Below are 21,561 nucleotides of genomic sequence, written 5' to 3'. Positions count from 1 at the left end.
TGCTCATTAGGCGTGGCCCGCCAATACTCCATTTTCAGTGCAATAATTATCCGACCCTTGGCATATTGGAAAACGGAAATAGATATAGAAATAGAAATGGGATATGTATGGGAATGGGAATAGAAATAGCAGCGGAAATGACACGTCGGCCATTGTTGGAGCTCGAGAGCTCCGGATGTTAATGAGATGCAAATAAGGCTCATGTGCAAAAGCGATTTGACCGACTTGGCATTTGCCTTTCAGCATTTACCATTTACCATTTGCCATCCACCATTTGCCATCCACCATTTACCATTTACCATTTGCATATGTCCCAGATGCGGATATGCGACAATGCGAATAAGGACTCGGACAGGACCTTTGGCATACGATTGTTTGGGTATTTGCGCATTACGACCACAGAAACAGCGGCATTGGCGAACGCAAAGTGACGGCAATATGTGATAATGGCGTCTGACAGCCTCGTCAAGAATGTGCAAGAGTGTGAGTGTGCCAGTGCGTGTGTGTGGGTGTCGGTGTGGGAGTGAAGCGGCCCACAAGGACGCTTCTAATCCAAAGTCCGTTTCGGGATGTGCCATTCAAGGGTAACGTGCTGTAAAGAATCGTCCTGGAAGAGTGAGTGAGAGCGCAAAGATGGACACAAAATGTGGTGCTCCCCCGAAGTTGAGAAAAACCAACTTCTTATAACAAAGGTATTAATTTCCACTATAATACATTTATTTTAATTTTATTCCGATTATCACTCCATTGATGAGGCCATTAAGTTATAATCTCCAAAATAATAATTTCAAAAGACCTTTTCCATAATAAGTTTCATCAGTTTTACATATGGAATCAATCTGATGGCGTGAGCTTGGCTTTCAGTCTTGTAACTGAAATATTTGTTGGTATGCCTGAAAATACGTCATTATTTTTGCACGAGGGATGTTCACTTCCTTCGTTAATAGCACGACAGATATCGTTTCGCATTTGGCCTGTCGAAACTGCCAGTCAAAGTCGCCTCCTCCTTTGCATTCCTCGTCTGCTGAGTGGCCTTCGTTTTTGTATTTGTTGCTGCAACGCGTGGCACCCCAATTAAGCGACAAATGCCTTCAATTTTTTGTCATGTCTTTGATTTATTCGACTTTCGAGTGATCGAAATTCGTTACATGTGTCAGGCATTTCCCATTTCCATGCTGGCCAACTGTCGCCAGTAGCAAGCCGAGCATAATACCAGCTTACTTTTGAGACTTCTGAGAGTATCTGAAGATTATAACTTTGGCTACGGGTGCATTCACTGCATTTGGAAATCCTTAATTGAGACACATAATTGATGACTGGATACACTGGACTTGTATTTTTTCAGCTTGCCAAATGGTTGAGGTGATGCGTGAAGCACAATCAATTTTTCATCTATCTCTGACTATAGGTTTGACCAAAACAAATACTCACACACACTCACTCGCCGCTGAATGTCAATAAACCGCACAGATACCACACACACACTAATACGCACACCCACACTGGCGACCGCAGGAGTATCTGTGAGTTAAACAATAACAGGGCAGAGACAAATCCGTTACTCGCAACGCCGTCGACGTCAACATTTCAATGGCCATTTTCGCAGCGGTCGAAAGGGGCTCTGACGTCACAGGCCAATCGGGTGATGAGTGCTACGCGCTGTGCGCTACACTGAGAAAACAAACACCTATGCTACACCATATTCCCATTTGATTTATATTCCCATGGATTAGACTCCCATATAGAGTAAATCATCCGACATCAAAAGTACAAAGATACTCTATTCATTACCATTTCATACAATAAATAATCATTTTAATATATATAATCTATTTATTTTTGTATAAACTATATTTCTCTCACTGTGTTCACTTGGTTACGAGATACCCCACAGATTTATATGCCCCATACATGTGCGTTTGTAATCTGGGGCAGCCAAAAAGCGTTTGCTATTTTAGGTTGTGTGTTGTAAGTGCGGCCATTGCTGCAGGCCAAAGCGAATCCGACTCCAGTTTCGAATCAGAATCGATTTGGCCACTGGCCCAGGAAGTGCTTTCATTTCTCATCTGTCACGCTGACCGGAGGGGCGTGGCCTAGCTTAAATACACCCAAATAGCGCAAAAAAAAATACAGAAAATAAGAAGCAAGAAAGGAAATCCAGCGAAATTCGGCTTAAAAGAGGTCCGAGCTCAGGCACTTGATTTCCCGCTGCTTGCAGCACTTTGTCCCTTCGAGGGAAAAAATGTTCCACTTTAGTACAGCAAATATTTAACCGCAGGGGAAATGAGGAGCCGTGGCATCCGTGTAAACATCCACGAGTTCGGGAAGCGGCTAAAACCGCAGCCAAAACAAACTCAAACAAGGCGAGCAAATCTGGAAATCTTTCTAATTGTGGCAATTCAATCAAATCGCCTTTCCCTTCCTCGCGAGCCTCTTGTTTCGCTTTCCGCTGGGATTTTCGTGTTTTGTCGTCTTGATTTTTGATTACTAGCGCAGATCCCAATTGAAATTAATCAAAGCCCCCCACAAAACAAACCATAATTTAAATTAAATTGTTTAAAATACTTAATTTCTAAATGAAATTTAAGGCCGAGTTTATAATTTGACTTAATTACTACTGTTGTTGTTAAGGAATTCTTAAATTCCAAATGAAAAATGCAAATGATTCCATGTTTCCAGTGAGAATCCATAGATTGTAGAGTAGGGTTTCGAATCCAAAATGTAAATAGTTGAGTTATCCTTCCTTCTCGAGGAGCATGTCCAAGGCAAGCCATAGCTGTCATAGCGAATACTGTCATCTCTGTTGGCCAGAGATTGGCTCCTGGTTGCCATGTTGGATGGAACCGGTTAGTTGGCCAGGTGCTGCAAATGTGTAAGGTCGGCCATAAGATCACTGCGTATTTTTATATGTGCGGAAAGACGCGGCGTCCCTCCATTCAGGCATCGATTGTTTGTTTGGCTGTCTATTTTTATAGATCGCCGGCATGCACGGCCAAGCTTCTCCAGCACGCTTCTGTTTATCGAAGACAAAACAGTTTTTATTGTTCAAGAAATTATATTCGGCAGCACATGAACATGAACACACCTCCCAATACAACAAATACAACGAATACAACATGCCCCCGGGGAAATGGGGCAGGCGAGGTGTGGCGTCATCAATTTCCATTGAAGGCTGTCCGGCCGTCGATCAAAGTGAAAAGTCAGAGGGCGAGCTCGCCGGAGGGAAATCTCTCCAGAAGCCCGGACGGAAATGTATTTTAGCACGTTGGAACACTGGGGAGAAAACTGCTAAATGAACGAGGAACTCAATTAATTATGGCTTGCTTCCTAGTTAACATAAAGTTCAAGTAAACAGATAAGATAATCGCCAGCAACGGTACAAGAACTACATATTTATTTATTTACATTATTATATGGAAACTTAGCTTTTCTCTGATGTTTAGTTTTGTAATGCTTTTTTGCAGTGTTCAATAGCTGTATCTTTATGATTTTAAATTGCATGTTTTATCCCACTTTAAATAATTTTCTACCCTTCTAATCCTTCATGTTTTCACACCGTGGAAATCAGGTGGAAAATGGGTTAAAGTAGGAGTCTCGGAGGAGGGAGTTCGGTTATGGTGCCTACTTTCATGGTTATGGCATGGCATTGCTGGGAATTTTCGCAGGCTTCCTTTTTGAACGTGGCCTCCACATCCTGCACTGCTCGTAGTGGGAAGCCTTTTTGTCGGAGTTAATTTTGGCATAAAACATGTTCGAGCATTAATTACGCATTCACGGCACGTACTTGTCGGTCTTTTGGCGTAAATAAAATTAAAAGTTGCCCCAACACCCAGCTACCTTTCCCTTTATATGGCGCTCCTCGCGCTGGCAATAAAACAAAGTAACATCAACTGTTTAGCTGGCCAATTAACAGCAATTAAATCGCGCAGAAGTACAAAGAACCAAATGTCTGCATCACTCGGTTGGCCAGTTTAAAGTGAGATGGGTGGGGAAATGGAAAACCATTTTTCATGACCACGCTGCTGGAAAACTGAACGCAAACAAAGGCCAATGGGGCGAGGCAGTACCCTTTAAATCAACGTCAGTCGAGGGTTGTATCAGCTGACATTTGTCTTAAACTTGCGATAGTTTTATTCAGGTTCCTTAGAACCAAACAAAAGATACTCAGCCAATATGCATTTGGATTCCATATATTTTTTTCAAAACCGCTGTTAACCATTTTGTATGTACATCTACATAGATTATTATTTTTTCTTCGTTGCTTCTAATGCCATTTCCCGCGGGCTATTGATATTTTTTATCGCTCGAGTGGTGGTCAAAAGCTTAGAGCCAAATGCACGCGCAAATCTCATTTATATATAATTTTTTCATTTCAAACCGCTCCGGCGTCATACTTTATGCACTTGATCCTCGTAAAAACAGGACGTGACATTACAAGCCGCGCTGACAATGGGTTCGCTACTAGGACGTCGAGTGGAAACTGCATGGCATCGGATGCAGACAATAAATTTGATTCAATTGCTGTCACAAAAGCGAAGAGCGCTGTGTATTGAGGAGTCCCAGTCTCGTGCCCTCCAGAAGTAGTTGTCATCTTCCTTTGTTGCCAGCGCCTCCAGTCTCGCGTCTGATTGTGCCTGGCCAGCATTTGATAAAGGAGCTCCAGCCATGGCCATAACAGGGGAACTATGGAACTATAAAGTCGCCCCGACAAATACAGCCGTTCTGAATCTAACCGATCCGAACTGAACTGAAGCGGAACAACAATGACAGCGTGCTTTTCGCTTTCTCCGTCGCTTTCTCCATTGCTTTCTCCGTCCTGTGATTACCCGCCCCCATATCCGGTCCCCCAGTTGACAAGCGGAAGTGTGCAAGGAAGGCGAAAAGGACGCGACCAGACGCCATGATTAAAGCGCGCTTCCTGTAGTCCGAGACCAGTGTCTGGAGGATTAGGAGAATGCGTAGAGTTTTATGGTTGAAAGGAAACTCAAATGCATTAGTTTTAAATTTAAGAGTTAAATTTTACCTATTTTATCTTTGATTATAACTCATGGCTTTAAAAAACTCTACTCTAAATATCCTTAAACATCTTAAAAGAACTTGATGAGTGAATGTAACAAGAATAACGTTATTTCCGTGTCAGCAGGATAACTTCAAACAAAGAAAACTCTTTGAAATACATATGTTCAGCAATTCTGAATGATTTACGTTTCAGCTTTCATATGCATTATTCGATGTATGTTTAAAATGCTTTTCTCTGGATTCTTACTAAGAAAAATGTAATCAATCGAATTTTGTTTTGTTACTTTTTTTTTTTGTACTACAGTGTAATCAAGCTAGAATATGGCAGTATATTATGTATTCCCTGGATTTGCTATGCCTGTTTCTTTCAGTGCAGTAGTAGACTTGCTCGACGGCCTCTGTCAAAGTCAGCGCAACACAATTGCATTTCACTCCGCAGCCGCGCCCTGCCATATTTCCACAGTTTTAATTGCTGCGGGGCTTCCCTTCGAGGCTCCCCTCCCTATCCCACTCCCCTTCCACTCCCCTCCCCCTGCGGCATTTCTGTCTTTTTATCCCAGTATTTTATTTAGTGCAGCACATGTCCGGTCCGCAGGCAGCTCTACTCCGCGGGCATGGTGTGTGACATTTGCTTGCGGGGTCGGGGTTACACGGAAAAAAAGTCCTTTGCAGAGATGGTTCAACCGACACGAATGAATGCGCAATGGGTGTATGAATAAAAGCGAGTATATTGCAATTGTTTCCCTTTTCCCTTTTCGTGCACTTTTTACGCTGACCATCGATGCGGGTGTGGCAAGCTGGCGGCTTACGACGGAGCCATAGTGTTTGGCGAGCGGGCATACCGCACACACGCCACATGCGACATGCGACATCGGGTGCCACATGCAACATGGATGTAAGCCCCGTTCACACATTCCCCAAAAAGTATGCTAACACTTTTGTTTGCAGCGGAAAACTTGGGGATTAAAAGGGGATTTTCCGATCGGCCACAACTCGAAATCTAAACTTGTATCAATGCTGACAAGTGAATTGACAAGAAGTGCTGTCATGGGGGTATCAAGATTAAAATAATGAATTAGGAGGACCAACAGACACTTTATTTAAATATTGATAAGCGCTGTTTAATGGCAAATGCAACGTGCTTGGAAATCACATCAAGCTCACATTTACTGAGTATTAGAGAGTCTGGAAATGTATCTATTTATAGCTGCTTTGTTTTTCTTTGATATCCCATATCTTTACCTAGGCTTGTCCCAAAAATGTGCGGCAAAAGTGCCTGAAATACGAGCATTGCTGCTGACAGGCCACGGGTTTCAGGGCTCCAGGATCCAGGACTCAGATTGCCGACGGCTGCTGTGCACTGAGCTAAAAAAATAAAACGCAGACTAGTGAGTTGTGTGCACTGCTTATTGACAATCATGCAGCGCGTTTTTTTCGCAATTCGCTGGCTGTTTGTATTATTGTCAGGCAAAAACAATTGAGGAGTTACTGCGAGGAAGGCCCACGCATCAGATAAACAATAATGTCAGTTTCATAAAAGCAAACTCTGGTTGCTATTCAAATTCGGCGGGATAAACCTTTTCCGCACTCGACGCCCTAAATGCCAAAGAGACGAGCAGTCGATTGATTGATTCGATATTCGAATTTATGCATGGCTTGGCTATGCTGATGGATTTATTTCTGCCGATCAAATCAGGCACGTTAATTAAAGCGTTGCTCGTCTTGGCCTTTTTTGGAGTCCTGTTTGCACACGGACGTGTGTCCCTTAGCACATTGCATTTAAGTCTGAACATTGCTGGTCCAGCTGGCATCAAAATAAATTATGTATGGCTGACATCAATTGATTTGCAATTATTTATTTAATGCCCACTTGTATGCACTCCTCAATGATTCATGGCGAAAATATCTCCCAATTGGCGATTCATCAAAGGAATGAAATTTAATCAGTCACGAGTCTGAAACAATTTATAAATTTATGAGTGCTAATTGTAGTTCATTCAAGAACATCTAAAAATATTACTAAGGAACTGCGGAAAATGTATTAAATCCTTGCCAAACTAACACACGTTTCTCTTTTGTAATAAACATAAAAACACTTCGATATATGGATTGTATTCCCGCTTTTATTAAACGATTAATGATTATTTGTTCGCCTGATTATAGCCATTAAATCATATTTATACGGCATTTGCGTGATATAAAAACAAAACACTTTCCCGATATAAATAAAAATCTGTCTTAATGGAGAGTTTTTTACAAACATAAATTTTGTTTTACTAATTAAAATTTGAAGGTGGGTGGGCCCCCTCCATTTGAACAAATAAAATGGGTATTGATGTGCTGGAAAAATGATTTTTTTTTGGTCCGCGATCAGAGTTGGCCATTAAACAGGGCCACAAGCTAAAGCCCATAAAAAACGCAATATGCTGCTGTTTTATTTGATTTACTTTTATTATTGCTCTACCCAAAGATAGAGGACGCTGGACCGCTGGACCGCCGTACCTAAGTACGAGTATAATGATTTGGCGGTCCAATTTGAAGCGTAAAAAGAAGGCAACACGAAAATGGTTCTGTGTCGGACATTTATGTGCCCGGTTTTATGGCAATTTTGTTTCGGCTAAAACAATAAGAGGACCAACATGCACATAAACATCTAAACGCGCGAGGACAAGCTGAATCGGAATCAGAATCGGAATCTGGTGCTCATTGTGTGCGAGTGGAGCGGACGCATAATCTAATAATATTTTATGTGGACAGCATAAAAAGCACGGCACTTGGCAGTCCGTTGAACTCCACATCTATCCATGTCCTATCCGTCCTTTTTTTAGCCCAATGTCAAGGGGCGGCAGGATGACGAACAAAGACTGAGAAATCCAAGCCAATTTATTGAAGTTTTTGACTCGGGCCAAGGACCATTACGAGCAGAAGACAAACGGATGTCCAGCTACCCAGATATCCAGTTTCCCAAAATGCGAGTTTCATGATGATGCCTTGAAAAAAAACACACTCGAAGACACACACATCCCGCCATTAACGGCGCAATTAGCATTCAGATTGCGTATACGCCGTGTAAGCTGCACTATTTATTTTTGGGCGCTTCATTTGCATTTTCATTAGTTTATTATCCGAGCATTGTAGGTACTATTAACGCGCTGCGGCCATTTAAGCCAAATAAGCTGCAAATAATGGCAATATGGGGCTCCATTAAAGTTTTACGAGCAAAAAGGGACAAACTACGATTGCAATATGCGGAAATAGCTCGTGAAATATCATTCTCCATTTTCCACTTGAACATTTCTAGTGACAAGTGCTCGGCGGTGGATAAAATGATAACTTGGCCAATCAGTTGATTATAACCATCTAAATATAAACATGGCAAGACAAAAGCTTTAGAGAAGATTTGTGAAATGAATAAATAAAAACGCTAAATGGCCAGAGAGTAAAAATAAACGCCAAGCGAATTGGGAACGCAGAAAAGCCAAGCCAACAAGTATAGGCACATATATATATATCAAATACCATGCCTCCCTCTACTTTAAAAGATATACATATACGTGCTGCACAAACATATATGTCCCTGCCTGTCTGTCTGTCTGTCTGTCTGTCTGGCTGGCTGACTGTCTGTGACACATACCTTTGCCTCGGCCTGTGTGTGTGTGTGTGTGTGTGCGTGGGCTTTTGATGCCCGAAATGCCAGCAGCTCGTGTGACGTCACAACTGTGACAGAGATACCGCAGGGAAATTATGCCATTGATTAGCAGCGACTCGCGATTGCGTCCATCCTAACAACAAGGATGACGACGCCGATGATAATGATGGTGGTGACGATGGCGATGATGATGCTGATGATACTAATGCTGATGATGATGATGATTCTAGTAATGACGTGTCAAACGGCTGGCAAAGCGCCTGGCATATGGCAGGGAACAACTTGGCTAATAGCCTTTTGCACCCATTTCTCTGGCAAGTTGGGAAAGTGGTTCATTTTCCGGGCATTTCAGCCCTAAGACCCGTGGGAAAAATTCCCTTTCACTTCGCATCAACTTGAAAATTTAAATGTCACGTATATTAACTGTTGTTTTATTCATTACTTAAAAATATTCGAAAGGCAAACACAAAAATTGATGATGATGTATGACCTCATATAATAAACAGATAACGGAATAAATTCCTATTAAAGACCAAAGTTGTATAATTAAGTTAAGAGTATTGTATTAATAACTTCATAGACTGTTAATTATTTTTTTTAATATTAAATCTGTTTGTGCTACATTATTTACCTTGCTCTTCTTCACTCTGGTGAGCTTTACAAGTGCTATACTGCTGTTTTAGACAGCCATCACAGGACCTATTCGCATTGCCCACTCGAAATGTCTGAAAATATCTAGGATATGTGCGAGGGTGGAAGAATGGAGTGAGTGTGCATGTGCGGGGAGGTGGGAGATAACATTTTAAAGCAATTTAGTTTTTATCGCACACATTCAGCAGAAAGTATTGATTGTCGATGCCACAATCACGTACGCAGGACCCACGTATTTTCGTGGCAATGTGTGCGTTTTGTCGATTGTTTGGCACTTGCATTGCGAACTCGTAATGCAAATGCCATAAATTATGCGCCCCCCCTTTGCCAACAGATTCCCCCGCATTATGATGGAAATTACAATTTGTCACCATTTGTTATGTATTGCTTACTTTCAGGCAAAATGAATATTGGCATCGCAGCACCGAAATGGGATAAACTGTCGCCACGCGAGTTTTTGCAGCTGCAGGAGTTGGCCTCATGTAAGTGGAAAGCAGTAAATCAAATCGCACTAATCAAAATCATTTGACCTTTTAGTATTTTAGTACCAATTAAAACTTCCCCGTTTCCCTTTAACTCAAATTCAGTTAGCTGTCTTTATACTTAGAGAACATACCCGATCGATTCAAATCGATTAAGAGGTGCATATAACCTGCATATTGTAGCTTAATAGTTTTTGAACATAAATGCAGATACATATACTTTTTCGCTGGCTGGGACTGGCAACTCAGAGCTTAAGAAGGGCAACTTAAAGAACGATTGTGAGCACCATCCCTTCCACACATCTGCTCCCATCGCCTTCAGTTATGTCTGACACTGTTTGCATTCTTTGCTGCAGCAGCAAAGCTGTTTGACATGGTAAAGTAGTTTACCTCTGGGTGAGCACTTCGCTTCACTTCATCTCGCCGGCTGCCCGGCGGAGGGAATTACCGGATACGGCAAATGGGAATGTTGAGCTTATAGATTATGGGATGTTGCACGGAACACACACTGCGTCAAGATGCTGAGCTTGGAGCACTTTCAAGCTCCACTTGGTTGATGGAAAGCTCCGCGTTTCAGCCAGAACAGCTCGAAATCAGAGGAGCTCAGCCAGACAAAAATATTACTTTGTAATGCCCTAAACTTGGAAAGGTACCTCCGCAAAAAGAACTCTGTTGTTATTTACTTCATACTTATTTAACATCATAAAATGCAGTCTTAATGAGAGAGAGAGCTATAACCAACTAAATTATACGCAATAAAGACAGTACAGTACAGTTTCCTTTTATAATTAGTTAAAGAGAAAAAGAATCGAAACCATATCAACTAGGATTTAATTCAATTAAAGGAATCGAAGAGTACGAGCTCTTGTGTAGCAATTTGAGGGGTGCTTTAATCCCGTCACATATCCCGTAGTTGCAGTTTGAGACAGTGCCCATTCAGGAGTCCTGTGTGTATCCTGTGCAGCTCCACAGGATACATGGGTGCGGCTGCAGGTGCTTATTAGAGTGCGGTTCAATGTTGTTAGTCTGCGGTGCAGGTGTCAGTGCCAGCTGGTGTTGCCCAGGAACAGAAACGGAAACTGAAACTGAAAATGGGACTGCGACTGTGCTCAAGTGCAGACCAAACTCTCATTAGTTTAATAAAGCTGTGGGCGCAACATTTTGGACCGAAGACTCCCCGTGGAGTTAACTCTAAGTTTATACACTTGGAGCATGTCAGCCTGCCCGTCCAAGTCGTTCGTTTGGCTCATCCGCACCCACCAGCAAGAAGCAACCACTCGCCTTCCATTAGTTAATTATCCCACTGCGCTGCAGTTCAGCCACCTGAGTCACCTGGGGAGACACACACACCTGTCCACCTGGGCTGGCCCACTTAAGACGTCGATTTAGTTCACCTGGCGCCAGTCGAGCGATTGACGTGTGTCCTGCCCCGCACGCAGCCGGTAGCCCGGCTAAACTGAACTTTGCATAATCCCTGGCTTACACCACTCACCTGTGTCGTATTCCTTGCAGATTCCACCCGAAAGCTGCAAGATGTACTGCGGGAGTTCAGCTCGCCAAGTGCCGCCACCACGCCCAAGTGCATTCCGGATGGGGTAAGTATTCCCAAAATGTCCTGCTCTGCTCCTGCAATTAATTGAAAGCGGATGAGAGTGCTACTATGGAGGAGTGTTGAGGAGTGGAGGGCAGACCCTGCTCAGGGCACAAGTCAAGGGCTTCGCTGGCTTTGGTTCGGGTTGCTTCTTACACTCTAATCCTCAGCCTGGCGACTGGGGAAGACCGATGAAAGCGATTCAGCTAAGCTTACGGAAACTCACGTGTGTGCACTGAGAAAAACGGGAAATATTCAATTACAGATTAAACATAGAAAACTTAACATTTGTATACAATTATTCCTCGTTAAAAATAATATGCAAGCTATTTATTCTTAAGACTAGGTTTAAAAGTCCAGTCTAACGGGCTTGTTAGATCTTCCTCTCGATTGCTCAAAAACGATTCGATTTTCCAAATGTGAAAATAATTTCCGAGTAAAATAGATTTTCCAGTAGTATGGTTGGACAGACAAGGAGATGGAGCACTCTGAATAGAAATTGGGCCAGGGGAAAGGGCAGCCAGGTGGGGCGAAAGATTGAAAGTAAATCTTCTTATACGTACAATAAATCACAGACTTTTCAAGTTTACGCCTGAATGCCAAATTGAAATTGAATCCCAACAGAGACAGAACAGACGCCGAGCTGCCCGGCCACCCTTGTTCCCGAATGAATATCCTGACAAGTTTATACATACAGAATTAATTTGAAACTGCCTGCATCGCCATCAATTTGGTTAAAGCAGGACCAGGAGCAGGAGCCATTGGAGCTGCATAAATGGTTACTCCCTCAATGGGGACAAGCGGGCCAAGCGGATCCAGCTACCCAGATCACCATGGGGTTACCAGGGAGACAAGCGAAGGACGTGCAGTTTGCACAGTAATATACATTTTTAATTCCGGAATTTGGAATCGTTCGAGCCAGAAGCATGTATGCAAACGAAATCATTCTCGACTCTCCCTCCCTTTGTTTTTCCGGTCTATCATTTGTTTTGCCAGCGTAACGAAATGGAAAAAGTATAATTAAGTTTCCGTCACTCTGGCTCACCTCCTGGCTTCCTTCCCTCCACATGCAACTGGACTCGAGCGTGAGTGAATGATTTCATCGGAATTCACTTTGATATCGAACACCCTGCCTGCCGGGAATGTTCGGGTACTCCTGGCACTCGCTGTTCCTCAATGCCAGCATTTTGCGAACGAAAGTAATTCCCGTAAATATTTCAGTTAGCGAAATGAATTGACATGCCACGAATTGTGCGCTGCCTGGCAACAATTTCCTATTCCCAATAAGCAGCTTACACGGCCCGTCCTCTTTTCACTTTCCACCAAGAATCGGCTTAAAGCCCGGGATCTTTAATTAGGTTCATTAAGTGCCGCTTGTCCTCAGATCTGCTTGGCAAACAAAAATTAAATGATTCCCACTGCTTCTCGGTGTGAAAAACTAAAAAACAGCAGGACGAGAAATTAAAACATCGCTCAGATGGTCGTAACTTATGCCCCGGACATTGCGATGCATAATGAATGCAGAGCGCAGACTATGTTCGCCGTGGAGAAGTGATTCGAGTGCCAAATGGCCCGTATGTGTGCGTATGTGTGATTATGAGCTTAATGAATATCGCGCATACGCACCGAACGCCCGAAATGTGCTTGAATATTTATTCATTAAGCCACGCGCTCACGCATAGCGTCACATAACGCATCCATGGGAATACCAGCCCAGATTGAGGCCACAATTACAGCAGAGATCGGTGAAATACTGCCACTTGACATTTTCATGATAATATTTCCATTGAGTTCATTGCCTTTAAGCACATACCATTCCAAGTTTCTTATAAGCAAATAAAACAGATAATACTATTCCAAGTTTCTTATAAGCAAATTAAACTAATAATACTATTCAAATTCAACATATTGATAAAATCAAATATATTTTAAATTGTATGCTCCAAGTTTGCTTAATAATAATACAATTAAATGTATGTCATCAATTTATAAATATTTAAAAAAATATATATTCAAAGCCATGAAATATTTCGGAAACGGTCCTATTATTGCGCCGTTGAATGTCTATAAGCAAAAGTTGAAACAGGACCCCTACCCCGAAATCTACATAGATAAAAAGTAGAGGAGGGAGGGAGGAACCTTCGCACGCGTATCTCGTTGCTCCTTGTTGGCTAAATAAATTTTGCTAACGCAATTCACGCCATTATTATAGTGCTGGTGTGTGTGGTGTGACTCGTTTGCAATTTATGTGTGTGCCTGCGAGAGTGTGCGTATCTGCGTATCTGGGCCCGGGTTTACAATATGCCGATGTTTCTCCACTCAGGCGAGTCGCAGCCATTTGCTTTCACTGGCTTCAAGCAGTTTGCTCATGGCACATAGATACTGTGTCTATGGTGTAGTGCCAGTTTCCACGACGACACGAGCATAAACTTCCATTTGCCTGTATTCGGTTTCATTATGGCCGAGCATCCAGCAGCCGGCGAAACAGCTAGCAAGTGGTTGGGCACACAGAGAGAAAACAGTTCGTAGTATGTTATATATTATAATAATCATCCATTCCTAGGACAAATTTGATAATAAATAAAGCAGAATGAAATTTCCAGTTCGAGATAATTGCCTTACAGAAAGAAATTGTTTAATTTAGATTATGTAGGCATCTAGTTCAATTTGATAAATGAATTCCCAAGGAAGTCTGAACTTTTGGGATGAATTTCACATTCATATTTATATTACTTTCTACATTTCTTTTTTTTGTATTGTATTTAATCAAACACATTTTGTAAAGCACTTTGTTTTTCGTGTGAGCCCAAACCTCAGCGCCCTCTTAATGCTGGCAGCCCCGGCTCGTTTACTTTGTTTTATGTTTCGAAATTTAAAACGATGCAAAACAGCAGCCAAAGAAGCAGCCGCTCGTGAGGAGTCTGATAATAAAGGCAGAAATAAATTTGGTAGAATAGAAACACGTGCCGTGGTCCTGGCAGCCCAGCTCCCGCTGATTATATCGTTACATGCGACTTGCCTCTTGCGCAATTAATCGCACCCCTCGTGCTGTCGTCCTTGATTAGCTGTTATCCTGGAAGGGAGGCTGCAACTCGAGCTTCAACCCGCGACTGTAAAATCCGAAAAGCTGTATGGAGCTGTGTGGAGGACGTCTATCAATGCCAGCGGATGCCAGCGTCGATCAATGTCGCATTGTTGATTCACGAATCGCGCCGCAGCTGTCAATGTGTGGACATTACACGTGGTGTTGACATGTAATTTGCCCCGATTCCCATTCAGCCAGGTTCCATTCCATTCCGCATCCATAAAACTCCGAACCCCTCTGCCAAATGGCAAATAAAGAGGCGCCAGATCTTTGGGGTACATTCCCCGGCACGTACGAGCCGAATGGAACCTTTTTCACAGACACACAGAGTTCGGATTTATGTGGGAATATTGTGCACCGGACAAATGTAAATAAAATGGCCTGCACTCGCCCACAGCAGAATTATGTATTCCATACGCGTAAAGCGGGAATTTTAAAGCAGAAATCCCAGCTTTGAGTCGACTGATATTTGACCTTCAATTAGGCCACAAACTCAACAGCTTCCTCGTACATCAGCACCATCATTTACTCGGAGATAAATGTACTTTCGCTTCACTTGGCACGCAGAAAATCGCCTCCGAACATGTCACAATATGGCGAGTACTTATTAATCATACGCTCCGTTGTCAACGTTAATAAAGTCGATGACGGCGGTTGCTCCTCACTCCCTTTCCTACACCCACCCGAAAAGATGAGAAATACGAGGATCTCATTGGAGGCAACTGCAAAATGTTTTTCGCCATAATAACGCCAGCATATTATGTTATTATAACCTCCCCTCCTCCACTCCCTGCCACAACAAACTCGTGATACTTTCCCGGAAAAAAGAAGACGGTGGGAAGGAGCGATGCAACGACGAGTGTTTTTCACACATTTCAACTTGTCACTCGTGAATGGCCTGTGGCAGATTTATTACACACTCTTGCAGTAAGAGAAATGAGTAATAGGTTGGTCTTCCCTCAAAACGCTTTTAATGTTCTCAGTATTATCTAATAAGGGAGGAGAACTGCGAGGATTCTTCATTGCTGATAAATTTCTCTACACTTTTTAGTGTCAAATACTCATACTAGTTGCTTTAGAATCCACGTAGTTAAGTTACTCAAGTGCAAAATATTCAATTGGTTGAAAAACAGTCCACATATGCGGGTATAGCAAGAGATAAGTGAGAAAGAGTCATTAAGCAAATTTTCTAACATTTCGCATAAGGAAAAAGTTATGTGCTCCCTAAGACATTTTATATACTTTCAAAACAAAGCTCCCCATAAATCTTTGACTGGACTCGCTATATTTATATGTTACAACTCTTTCTGCAGGACATTGATTTCGACGGGTTCCGGCGCTTCCTGGACGCCTTTCTCGACTGCGAGGCGCCGCTGGACCTGGCCAAACATTTGTTTGTGTCCTTCCTCAAGCCGAATGTCACCCAGGCCCAGCTGCATGGCCGGGCACTTAATCAAATGGCCGCCATCAGCAGCACGGCCGCCTGTGCGCCGGTCACGTCGCACACGAAGGGTAAGAGATCCTCCTTGCCACCCAGCTCCCCGTCCTACCCATTCTGCCCATGCTACCCATGCTACCCAGCCCACCCACTCTCGTGTGCATGTGAATAATCGCTGAACATTTCTTTTGGCCCATCCCGCACCCACATTGCCCCCGCCCCCCACTGGCATCCCTACCGCCTGTAATTAGGCTCCATACCAAACATCAATAGCATTGCCGAGCTGATGCCGCAGTGCAGCGGAGGCGGAGGCGGCATCGGCGGCACGGGGGGCGTGGCCGGGGCAGAGGGACACGCACAAGCCCGCAGCAGCTTTGTGGACAAAATCCATGGCATCACGGATAAATTACAACACTCGCTGGGCGGACATCTATCCCATGATCCCAGCAAGACGGGTAAGTAACCGGGGATAAGTTTACAGAACAGTGTTTTTTAAAAAAAGAGGATTTTGGTTTCATTGAACTTGTCTCTAGACTACTTCTTGCTGTTTAAAGATATGTAATGTTGTAATAAAAAAGGAATTGAAAACTTCGTTATTTTTTTCGAGATAACTTGTTTCCAATTAACCAAATAACTCATGAAAAATTATAAAAGAAATTCTTAAATATATAAAACATATTAAATAAGAATAATAAATTAATCGAATAATTCTTTGAATCTGTCGTGTTTCAGAATCAGTTTAAAATTAAAATACAATTTGTACTCTCGATAGCTCAAAAAAGGTTTTCGTTTAGTTTAGCGTTTAGTTAATTATACTTACATATACCTTTAAAACCCCACGTAATAAGTGTGTCTATTTCATCGGACGCTCCAATTAACAGGCAGTGTCCATCCGATGCTCACGGTGACGCCGAGTCCCTTGGCCAGCGGACCCAGCATGTTCCAGGCGAGCAATCCGGCACGTCGCTCCGTGGACTCCAGTCCCTCGCACTCGGCCACCAACCACTCGCAGATGTCCCGCAACTCCTCGAAGAAGAGCAGCAATTCGGTTAATTGCAAAATTGATGGTGAGCATTAATTAGGCATCTCCGCCACAGAGTGCGCCCATCCGAATTGCGACTTGCATGCGACTTCCAATTAAGACGCCTATTGTGCAATCAGCAAGTAATGTGGAATTGGGACAGGGACTCGCATTGAAATTGCACATCCAGCTGATTGGCCAGCCGACATGTTTCAGCATACGGAACCGGCGAACAATTTAAATGCAAAAATTACCCGTCTATGTGCTCCACTTGTTAGGGCAAACTAACTTTTGTGATTGCTTTGTGAATGGAGAGAAACATTCGTTACAATAGTTGTGCATTCGAAAAGTGGTTAAAATGCGAAAATTGGGATGTGAGGTTGGGAGAGGGTTTTCATAAGTAAACAAGCGTGTTTAGATCTATACCATTCATTTAAAGTGTTAATTTAAATTTCCTGATGCTTGGATTGATAAAGTGAATGGTGATATCCTTAAAACAATTGGTGTAGTGGAACAGGTTGGCAGACTAAGCAAAAACCCCACTTATTTGCCATTTACTTAACTTAACTTCCTCGCGAACTTGCTAATTAGTTGAGCGAGTGGAAAAAGCAAATATCAGCGCGGAAGAACAACAAGGCAGACATTCGCTAATTCATAAATTATGCGCCCAGGACCGCCGCGCGACTTGCATTCCCTGGAAAAGACGAAACTTGGCACCGGAAGTCAGCCGCCCCTCTTCCGTTTCCCCCTGCGAAAACAACAGAGAACAGCTAAAAAACAAAAGCCAAGGGTCTCTTGTCTCGGAGATGGTGTCGTAAATCAACGCCCAATTAGAAACATTTCTGCATTTCACGAAGTCGCAACGCAACTCGTAAAAAGCGAGGCCTGCGTTAAATTAACATTTATTGCTTACACACACACAGACAAGCGGCAGCAGGACACTCTCACGCACACAGACAAAGCGAGGCGCACTTGCGGCCTGAAAGTATGCAGCACAATTTTTCGCTTTTTGCGTCCTCGCCTTGTTTCCCTTTTTGCCTTCATTCATTTCGGTTCGTTTGCAATGTTCACGAGAATGATTAATGATCGTAAATTTCTTTTTTTTCTCTCGTTTTTTTTGCCTTTGTCGCTGGCCAGCAGTTTCACGCATTTTGCCAGCAATTGAACGGCATTGTCGTGGCAGCTTACAGAGTGGGAGTACACAGCCAGAAAACATGCTTGAGTTTCTGCGAGAAGTCCTTCTTAATTAATTTAAACGTGCATAACTCTTTGTATCTGACTTCAAAAATAGGCAAATATCAAAGTGATTTATCTAACACGAATACCTAATAAATCAAATGTAATGCTTAGTAACATTAAGAATAATTACGCAACAAATTGATCACGATTGCAGGCGATTTTTTGCTCTGCAGTAATTTGCGGAAAAGGCCCAGCCATGAGTTACCCATTAGCATTAGATATTAGGTACAACCAGGACAAAGCACCTACTGTCTGTGTGTTTGAGCGCCTTAAGCGCTAATTGGATTAGTTTTGCTTTGCTTTTTGTATTCCGACTTCCTGTGTGTGTGCGTGAATTAAATTTATTAGTCGGAATGTAGGCCGGCAAATAAGTTGACATTGATCCTGCACACACACTCAGCCTGTTTGCAAAACTTCCTGCACTCCTCGCGGAGCCGACAGCCTCATTTAGTTGTTAAGAAGTCGGGCAAATATTGGCATTGTATGCGCGCATATATATCTTAATTTATTGCCAACAAACGATCCCCCACAGTGGGCAAACATAATTAGCTAGAGTACAATCATCTCCATGTCTTTTTCGGGTGTTTGCCTGGCTCAGATGGAAACTCCGCATTAACATATAAATTAGCACATCAACGGCACACATAAATGGCCTGTCAAAGCACCGAGGATAGAAATCATTCATCCTCCCGCGCAAACAAAGAGCCATTCTTTCTTTTTTCTCCTTTGTAAATTCCCAAACAAGTTGCTTTGATTTTAATGCATTATGTAATTGCGCAGAACTTGACTGCCAGCCATGGGGAAATGCTGCAGGGAGCCAGAAATAGGTGAATAGATTTGTAATTATGGAAAAACAACGTTAAACGTGGGAGAAAATCTGCAGCAAAGAATGGAAAAAGTTTTGGGTCGCAGGCTTAAAGCATTAGAAAAGGAATCGAGGCAGCAATTTCCGAAACTCATGTTCATTAAGAGCCATAACAAAACGCAGGGTGCTGCCTTTTGGCCCGGTCAACTGTAGGCAATTAACATTAGGCATAATGGCGCCTGACTTGTCAGCTGTCGATGGCATTAAGGATAATGAGGGGCGGCGTCCACTCTGTCACTTTATAAATGCACTGGCACATGCAGTCCTTCAGTCCTCCAATCCCCCAGTAAGCAGCCACCCACTCATCGCCTCTTTCATTTGCAGCTGACATTAAGCTCCTCGCGCGAAAACTCTCCCATTTCGATCCGCTGACACTCAAGGTCCCGCTGAAGGATGTCGTCTGCTATTTATCACTGCTCGAGGCAGGACGTCCGGAGGACAAGCTGGAGTGTAAGTGCAAGCGGCCAGTCTTCGCTCCTTCGCCTGCTTCCTGAACGGTTATTTATTCATTGCGTTGCAGTCATGTTCCGGCTGTACGACACGGATAGCAACGGAGTCCTGGACACGGCCGAAATGGACGCCATTGTCAACCAGATGATGGCCGTGGCCGAATATCTCGGCTGGGATGTCAGCGAACTGCGTCCGGTGAGTGCCACCAAATCCGACTTACATTAAAAACTCATTACGCGATTGCCACTGCAATCGATGCTCGGGAAATCCACTTAGGTCACTCACTGCAAACAGACCATATCTCCCACACTCTATCAGTCGTCCGGTTGGTGGTCACGAATCCCGAAACCCGTTCGACTACTCATTGACCCAATCCAATCCAATCCAATAAAACTTTTTCAATTACTTACCAACATTTTCAGCAGCCAACACAACAAAGCGCCAAACAAAACACAGTGGAAAAAACACTTGAAATTAATTTCGCCTTTATTGTTTGAGCATTCCACTCGGCGATAGTCCCAGCTTAGCTACACTTGAAGAAATATATACATTCATTAAATTTAATATACAAAATAATGATATTATTTTCGAAAGTTTAATTGATTTTTGAGTTGATTGCATTTTATTTGAAATAATCAATGTATTTCTTTTCTAGATACTACTGTTACTATAACAGTGCTGTAAAATATAAATACATTTATGATTTACCCAATAAAAGCTATATTATTACAGCTTTTTGTTGGCTCCTTGATTTCAAGTAATATCAGACTGCGCTGAAATCAATTAAAAGGCCTCTTTTTCGTGTTGTGTTCCCCGTGTTTCCATTTCAACCGCAAATTTGTGGAGCTGCCACAGCTACCACATCGCATAGGCAACTTAATAGTTTCGGCCACAGCAAAAAGAACAGCCTTAAACCTCCAGCCTTCCTCCCCTCACAAGCCCGCCATGCTGACAGGCAGAGCAAAAAAAATATACCCAGAAATGAAAGGAATATAAAAACAAGAAAGAACTGCGACCGCAAATAAAGTCAAAGCGCCACAAAACTCAATTAACAAAATACCCCTGGCTATGGCGGAATGATTCCAGCCACATTTCCCGCCTGTCCGCCGTTCGCTGTCCTCGAAGGACTTCCTTTTCCGCTGCTCGAGATCCGAGGAGCCCGAGTTCCAGTTGCGTTGCCATCACGACTTTATGACTGCCGCATACTTTAAATTCTAGGCAGACCCAGAAAATATTTTAATCGAAATATTTTTAGCCAAGTTGCGCCAAGAAGACAAGTTGGGGTCAGCCCTTTGGCCCATTATCCTTTTCGCTCTCCGGTTGTGCCACACAAATAATCAAAGTACTTAATGAGTTGCATAATTCTGGCATTCGTTTCCGGGCGAATATGAAATTCCTCAGAATAAACAAAAAGGAATCGGAAGTTGAATAAATTTGAGAGTGAAATTTTCCCTCCACCCTGAATAATTTATAGAGCTCAGGATCCTCATCGATTTGTTTGGATTTGGAATACTGTGTGCAATAAAAGCCAGAAAGAAGAGAATCCCTTGAAATCTTCATCTTCTTTATCTACCATAAACCAGTGGCTGAAAAGACATCATATTTATTTAGCTTGAGATATTTAAAACCGTAGGAGAGACGTAACGTATAAAGTACGTTGGTAGAGACGCAAAAAATATTCGTACATTTCAGCAGGAAATGCATTTGCCCAACCAAGCCAGTGTAATAAGTTTACATTCCCCCAACCGAGAGAAGTGCATTCCAAACAGGAAGTTACCTTTCCGTTAAGTTTCATTCCATCTAAGAATTACCCATTTTTCGGTTTTACTCCACTCACAACACTCACTGCAATCCGCAATCGCTTTTTGTACTCACAGATACTGCAGGAGATGATGGTTGAAATCGACTACGATGCCGATGGCACAGTGTCCTTGGACGAGTGGCAGCGAGGCGGGATGACTACGATTCCACTGCTGGTGCTGCTAGGTGGGTAATTTTCCATTTAGCACGGCAAGAAAATATCACCATCTTCTTCAAGTCGAATTTTAATCGAAATATAAAATAAACATTC

At 42.8% G+C, this 21,561-nt stretch overlaps 1 protein-coding gene across 3 annotated transcripts in view; it reads left to right on the top strand.

Annotated features, from left to right (window-relative positions):
- The window catches only part of LOC120443724 (diacylglycerol kinase 1), a 49,756-nt gene that overhangs the window by 4,899 nt on the left and 23,296 nt on the right, over positions 1-21,561 (top strand). For 2 of the 3 annotated variants that reach the window (XM_039622973.2, XM_039622974.2), the window contains exons 3-10: positions 9,718-9,801; positions 11,314-11,396; positions 15,791-15,989; positions 16,167-16,370; positions 16,797-16,982; positions 19,365-19,490; positions 19,561-19,685; positions 21,368-21,476. In XM_039622973.2, the coding sequence (XP_039478907.1) occupies positions 9,723-9,801; positions 11,314-11,396; positions 15,791-15,989; positions 16,167-16,370; positions 16,797-16,982; positions 19,365-19,490; positions 19,561-19,685; positions 21,368-21,476 (1,111 nt within the window). In that variant the 5' untranslated portion in view covers positions 9,718-9,722. Of the gene's footprint in view, positions 1-9,717; positions 9,802-11,313; positions 11,397-12,444; positions 12,478-15,790; positions 15,990-16,166; positions 16,371-16,796; positions 16,983-19,364; positions 19,491-19,560; positions 19,686-21,367; positions 21,477-21,561 lie in introns of those variants that run through there. The other variant, XM_039622975.1, reaches the window with a different exon arrangement.

The sequence above is a fragment of the Drosophila santomea genome, chromosome 2L (assembly GCF_016746245.2).
Source record: "Drosophila santomea strain STO CAGO 1482 chromosome 2L, Prin_Dsan_1.1, whole genome shotgun sequence".
Taxonomy (NCBI): domain Eukaryota; kingdom Metazoa; phylum Arthropoda; class Insecta; order Diptera; family Drosophilidae; genus Drosophila; species Drosophila santomea.
Note: the sequence above shows the minus strand (reverse complement) of the source record. Positions and strands in the feature narration are given on the sequence as shown.